Source organism: Hemitrygon akajei, unplaced genomic scaffold (genome assembly GCF_048418815.1).
Source record: "Hemitrygon akajei unplaced genomic scaffold, sHemAka1.3 Scf000045, whole genome shotgun sequence".
Classification (NCBI taxonomy): domain Eukaryota; kingdom Metazoa; phylum Chordata; class Chondrichthyes; order Myliobatiformes; family Dasyatidae; genus Hemitrygon; species Hemitrygon akajei.
In genome coordinates, this window is record NW_027331931.1 from 5,740,380 (window position 1) to 5,747,594 (window position 7,215).

At 45.9% G+C, this 7,215-nt stretch overlaps 1 protein-coding gene across 1 annotated transcript; it reads right to left on the reverse strand.

The window, feature by feature from the left end:
• Positions 1 to 384: 384 nt before the first annotated feature.
• LOC140720595 (uncharacterized) lies at positions 385 to 4,356 on the reverse strand (the record flags this gene model as incomplete). Its single annotated transcript, XM_073035427.1, has 1 exon — positions 385 to 4,356. A coding segment is annotated over one exon (819 nt), but the record flags the coding sequence as incomplete, so codon positions are not given.
• Between the last annotated feature and the right edge of the window lie 2,859 nt (positions 4,357 to 7,215).

Below are 7,215 nucleotides of genomic sequence, written 5' to 3' on the forward strand. Positions count from 1 at the left end.
CCATTTAAGAATTGCAGTATTTCCCTCGAGATTATATTCTTTTATAGTAGTTTTCCATATTTTAAGGGTCAATTTCACCCATGGATTATCAATAGTATTTATGTACCTTTGCAAGTTATTATCAGCCAAAATTGCTTGTATGGGGATGGGAAGTACCCGCTCCTCAATGTTTTTCCATTGAGCGTCATATGATGGGTTGCTCCAGCATATCACAGCTCTCAACTGTGCTGCAAAATAATAACCTCTAAGAGAAGTTAGGCCGCATCCACCCTTTTCCTTTGCTAATTGCAAAGTTTTGAGACGAACTCTAGGCCTTTTACCTTGCCAAATATACCTTGATAACATCTTGTTCCAATCATTGAATTGATTTTGATTAATCTCTATTGGTAGGGGCTGAAAGAGCTATAACAGTCTGGGCAGTATATTCATTATAATAGACTCAATCCTTGAACTGAAACTAAAAGAAAGGAATCAGGTTCCATCTTGCTATATATTCCTTAATTTTTTTTATATATAAAGGCTGATAATTACATTCTGATAATGTTGCCTAAGCTTTTGGCATAATGATGCCCAAATATTTGAAAGACTCTGTTGCCATGCCCAGGGATACCTACTTTCAATTTCTCTTGGTGGGCTATAGTAATATGAAAGTAATTGGGTTTTATCTATGTTGATCTTGTATCCTGATAATTGACCATATTGTTCAAAGGATTGCATCAATCAGGTAAAGAGTATGTTGGTTGCCCTAGATAGATCAAAATGTCATCCACGTAACAAGCCAATTTATGCTCTGTCCCTTTACTAGTAATTCCCCATTTTGTCTGATGTATTGAGCTAATGGTTCCAGATATAATGCGAAGAGTAGTGCTGACCATGCACAACCCTGTCTTGTGCCCCTTTCTAGGGTAAGACTATTTGATAAATATCCATTGATTTTAATCCTAGCGGTAGGGTTGTCATATAGTGCCTGTATAGTTTTAATAATTGTTATGGAAACCAAATCTATGTAAAACTCTGTAAAGAAAATTCCAATTAACCGAATCAAATGCCTTTTCAGCGTACACACTTATCACTATTGCTTTGATTTTATTTTTTTGTATATATGATCCATAATGTGAAGTATCCTTCGTATATTGTGCAAACACGAGGAAATCTGCAGATGCTGGAAATTCAAACAACACACACACAATGCTGGTGGAACACAGCAGGCCAGGCGGCATCTATAGGGAGAAGCACTGTCGACGTCTCAGGCCGAGACCCTTCGTCAGAACTAACAGAAAGGAAAGATACTAAGAGATTTGAAAGTGGGAGGGGGAGGGGGAAATGCGAAATGATAGGAGAGGACCGGAGGGGGCGGAGTGAAGCTGAAAGCTGGAAAGGTGATTGGCAAAAGTGATACAGAGCTGGAGAAGGGAAAGGATCATGGGACAGGAGGCCGAGGGAGGAAGAAAGGGGGAGGGGAGCACCAGAGGGAGATGAAGAACAGGCAGAGTGATGGGCAACTAAGTATGTCAGGGATGGGGTAAGAAGGGGAGGAGGAGCATTAATGGAAGTTAGAGAAGTCAATGTTCATGCCTTTCTTTCTCCCTTATCACTATTGCTTTGATTTTATATGAATTTGTATACAAGTTCCCTCACTGCAGCAAGAGTCATTCCTTTGCCGCCCGGCTGGCAGTTTCCGCAGCCGCAACCCCCGCATTTTGGCTCGCATGCTGCGCCAATACTATCCCACTTCCGATTTCCACAGCAGTTTTCTAGAACACGAAAGATGTCATCTGCAGTTTTATAAGTTTTGAGGCGAAGGTCTCTTCTGACTTTGTTGTCAAGACTGTCCAGCAGTTGAACCTTTTTCACCTCTCTTGAAGCGGCCGGCTCTCCCTGCCTCTGGAGTGCTTCCCAGTCCTTTCTCCACCTGTGAAAATCACGTCTGCTGCCAGGAAACTTGGGAAGGGCCGTCGGTTTCAGTCTGATGGCTGGCGTGGGAAAATTGGAGGAAAAGCCCAACGCCGTCGGTGTTAGTCTTTCAGCATCCTCCTTTCTCCTTGCCTGTATGAAGTGGGCCTTCTTGGAAACCAACGGGGTCGTGGAGTTCGAGCCCCTTCAGGTGACTCTGAAGGACTTTCCGATCCCCTGGCGGGATCCATCGTTCCCACCTCCTTCACTGTCTTTACCAGTCCTTGCAGGTGGTTAAGCATGAAGCCATACGCCTTCTGGTGGCCATCGGGTTGTACAGCAGCGACGTCTTCACATTCATCCTCTGCTGCTTGTAGTACTGTGAGCAACTCAACATTTCCAAAGTTGGTCCAAAGAGTCTCCTGGATCAGCCTTCTGATTTCCTTTAGTTTCAACTCACACTCATTTGCCGTCTTTTTGCTGTTCAGTTACTTTCTCTGTGTTCAGCTCCGCCTCCCGTTCTGCAGTGAGTCCGGCCTCCACATCATCATTGGCTTCCATGACTCTCTCGGCTTCCATTGTGAGTTTATTGAAATTCACTCTGAGCTCCTCTTCAGACATGTCTTCATAGGTCCTGGTAATGCTGTTGGCCAGACGAGAAAACGATCTTTTTGCTGTTATTCTCTCTAGCTTGAGTTGCTCAACTGATTTCCCAATAGCTTGATCAGCCATGTTTGATTCCGTCTGCAGGCTGTTCACAGGTGAGAGTACAACTTTTTAGTGATGCTTTGATGTTGTTTTATCTGAACTTGATTTCCTTCCTTTTTCAGGACTCCAGGTTATTGCTCTTGCTGTTCCAGCTCAAAGCTCCCAGATTTCTGTTTCCTGGTCAAACAGTTTCCGAGTCAAACAGTTTTGTCAAGCAGTATTTTCACTGCTCCCTTTGAACATGTGCAGCTTCCCCACTTGAAAGGGACTGAATACGCCTACCCAAAGGTTTTAACTGGATTCCACTCAATGACCAAACAACTTTCCTTCTTTTTCCTTTTTTATTTTTATTTTCGCAAGTGTGGCAGTTCATAGTTCTTAGTTATTAGTCAGTAGTGATAAATAATCAGTCATGTCAGTCATTAGTCTAGTCAAGGTTAGTCATAAGGCAGTGGCAGTAGCATTAGCATTAGGATTAGGTGAAAAACTGGCTGCCTCTCGGACTTCGGAGACGATTTCAGACCTGCACCTCCGTTTCTCTACTGGACCATTATGGTTCCAAACTGGGTGAACCCTCTCAAAGTATCGCAAGCTCTTCCTAAGCCTCGCGCCGTTTTCAAGAAGTGCCTGTGTGCGATGATCCCGGTGGCGGAGTTAACCCAAACGCAGTGACAGCAGGGCTCCTTTCCCTGAAACAGTCTCAACAATTATTTAAAGTTCGGCATCTTACCGCGGGTTGTGACACTGCTCTCAGACTGCCACTGTGACGTTGCGGGTTCCGCCCAAATGTTCTGGGCAGAAACCACCCTCAGGCAGTAGGTTCCGTCCTCTCTGCCTTAATACCTTCCGAAACTCAAGTTTGACTTGACAATGATGCACATTTGGTGGAGATGGCCGAGAGAATCTCTTCCCAAAGACTGAGCAGGTGATCGGCCTCTACCCAGTGTGAACTCGCTGGTGATTCCGTAGGGTGGATAACTGTGTGAATCCCTTCCCACAGTCAGAGCAGGTGAATGGCCTATCCCCAGTGTGAACTCGCTGGTGACTGCGTAGGGCGGATGAATCACTGAATCCCTTCCCACATTCTGAGTAGGTGAATGGCTTCTCCCCAGTGTGAATTCGTTGGTGACTGTGTAGGGGGGATAACTGAGTGAATCCCTTCCCACAGTTCGAGCAGGTGAACGGCCTCTCCCCAGTGTGAACTCGCTGGTGATTTTGTAGATCAGATAATTGAGTGAATCCCTTCCCACAGTTCGAGCAGGTGAATGGCTTCTCCCCAGTGTGAACTCGCAGATGTCTCTGCAGGTGGGATGAATTACTGAATCCCTTGCCACATTCTGAGCAGGTAAATGGCCTCTCCCCAGTGTGAACTCGCTGGTGACTCTGTAGGTTGGATGACTGAGTGAATCCCTTCCCACATTCTGAGCAGGTGAACGGCTTCTCCCCAGTGTGAACTTGCTGATGTACCTTCAGTTCAGATGACCGAGTAAATCCCTTCCCACAGTCTGAGCAGGTGAATGGCCTCTCCCCACTGTGAACTGACTGGTGTCTCAGTAGGTGAGATGACAGAGTGAATCCCTTCCCACAGTCTGAGCAGGTGAACGGCCTCTCTCCAGTGTGAACTCGCTGGTGTACCAGTAGGTAAGATGACCGAGTAAATCCCTTCCCACAGTCCGAGCAGGTGAACGGCCGCTCCTCGGTGTGAACTCGCTGGTGAGCCATTAGATCAGATGACCGAGTGAATGCTTCCCCACAAATTCAGCAGATGACCAGCCTCTGCCCAGTGTGAACTGACTGGTGTGTCCACAGGTGGGATGACCGACTGAATCCCTTCCCACACACAGAACAGATGAATGGCCTTGCCCAGTGTGAACTTGCTGATGTACCTTCAATTGTGATAACTGAGTGAATCCATTCCCACTGTCTGAGCAGGTGAACGGTCTCTCCCCTGTGTAAAATGACGGACGTGCCAGTTGGTCGGATGACCGAATGAATCCCTCCCCACAGTCTGAGCAGGAAGGATGGTTGATTGAATCCCTTGCTCCTTAAATATCTAGACAGAGACAGCACAACTGGTGTGTTGCGTTTGAATTCCCATAGACAAATTCCTTGTTGATTTTAACCTGTAGAAAGATTTAAAAATCCATCAGTGGGTGAAGGACAACATTTGAGATGAGATCACTTGAGTTGCCAAGGTGTGATCCGACATCACACTGTTACAATGAAGTTCAACAAAAGTTGGAGAGCGAAATCACCTTCTAACTGGGCACAGTGCTGGTATCTGGAACGACCCTCAAACTCTCTGATGTTCTGTAAGAATGGGGCACTTATGCCATTTCCAGTCTGTGACTTGGCTCTGTTTGACTCTGTCCATTTGAATTATTCCCTCTTCCCACTGAGCTGAAAGGGTGTCTGGCCCCATGGTAACTAAACCCTCTTACACAAATAGCCTTTGTTGACGTGCAGCTGGGGTTTTCCTTTATGTAATGTTCATTTAAAGTGCCACAGTTTCAATGCCATGTCAATATCTCCTGACCTGGCTGGTGGTGTAGTGGCATCAGTGCCAGACTTCGGGACGAAAGGTCCTGAGTTCGAATCCAGCTGGCTCCCCTGCACGCTTTCCATCCGTGCTGGGTTATGAGCTGGTGATCTCTTTGGAAACTCACCCGGCAGAAGTTTCCCCTCATGTTCCCCTTAACATTTCAGCTTTCACTCTTAACCCATGGCCTCTGGTTGTAGTCCCACCTCATCTCAGTGGTAAAAGCCAGCTTCCATTTACCCTATCTATAAACCTCATAATTGTAGTATACCTCCATCAAATCTCCCCTCAATCCTCCACATTCCAAGGAATAAAGTCCTGGCCTGTTCAATCTCTCCTTATAACCCAAGTCCTCCAGACCTGGCAACATCCTTGTGAATTTTCTCTGAAATTCCTGAACCTCTTTTACATCTTTCCTGTATGTAGGTGACCAAAACTGCACACAATACTCCAAATTAGGCCTCACCAATGTCTTGTACAAAGTCAACATAACATACCATTCAGTACTTTGGTTTATGAAGGACTATATGCCAAAATCTTTCTTTCTGTCCCTATCAAACTGTGACACCACTTTCAGTGAAATATAGACCTGTATTCCCAGATCCCTTTCCTCGACAACACTCCTCCATGTCCGTCCAGTCACTGCGTAAGACCCACCCTGGTAGGTCCCACCAACATGCAACACCTCGCACTTGTCTGCATTGAATTCCATTTTCCATTTCTCAAGCCATATTTCCACCTGATCCAGTTCGCACTGCAAGCCATGATAGTCGTCTCGCAGTCCGCTGAATCCCCAGACTCGGTTTCATCCACAAATTTGCTGATCCAGTTAACCACACTATTATCCAGATTACTGATATAGATGACAAACAACAACAGATCCAGCACTGATCCCTGTGGCAACCACTAGTCACAGGTTCCAGTCAGAGAGGCAACCATCTGCTACCACACTCTGGCTTCTCCCAAAGACAGTGTCTCATCCGATTTACAGTCTAATCTTGAATGCTGAGTGACTGAACCTTCTTGACCAGCTTCCCATATGAGACTTTGTCAAGTGCCTTGCTAAAGTCCATGTAGACAACATCCACTGCCTTGTCTTCATCCACTTCCCTGATAACTTCCTCAAGAGACTCTGTGAGACTGGTTAGACATGACCTACCATGCACAAAGCCATGCTGTCTATCCTTAATCAGTCCACATCTATCCAAATACTTATATATCCGGTTCCTGCACATATGTTCTAATAACTTTCACACTACTGATGTCAAGCTCACTAACGTAACATTTTCTCGTTTCTCCTTAGAGCCCTTCTCGAACAGTGAAACAACATCGGCTGTCCTCCAATCCTCCAGTACCTCACCTGTCACTAAGGATGATTTCAATATCTCTGCTTGGACCCCGACAATTTCTGCACTTGTCTTCCGCAGGGTCCCAGGGAACAACTTGTCAGGCCCTGGGGATTTATCCACGCTAATTTGCCTTAAGACAGCCAACAGCTCCACCCCTGTAATCTGTCCAGGGACTCTGAAGTTGATGTTGCTTTCCCTCACCTCTACAGACTCTGTGTCCATCTCCTGAGTCAATACAGATGCAAAACTACTATTTAAAACCTCCCCCATCTATTCTGTCTCCCATATAGATTACCATTCTGATCGTCCAGAGTGGGCATGTTTCTGTTCTGACCTTCTCCATGTTTCTGTGACAGAGAAGCTGGCCACACCTGACTGGAAGGGGAATCTGGTAGGAGTGACGACGGAGCAGCAATGGCTGGAGTTTCTGGGAGCAACTCGGGAGCTGAGTGATAGGCACATCCCAAAGAAGTGGAAGCATTGGAAAGGCAGGAGGACTCAACCGTGGCTGAAATGAGATGCCAAAGCCAACATAAAAGCCAAAGGGAGGGCAAATAATAGAGCAAAAAACATTGGGAGGCTTTTAGAAACCAACAGAAGACAACTAAAGAAAGTCAGATCAGCTCAGGGTGTGGAAATATGATATTGTAGTCATTAATGCATCTTGGTAGCACACTACAGCCTGAGGAATTTAGAGGAACAAAATATCCGGGGCCTCAATATCTC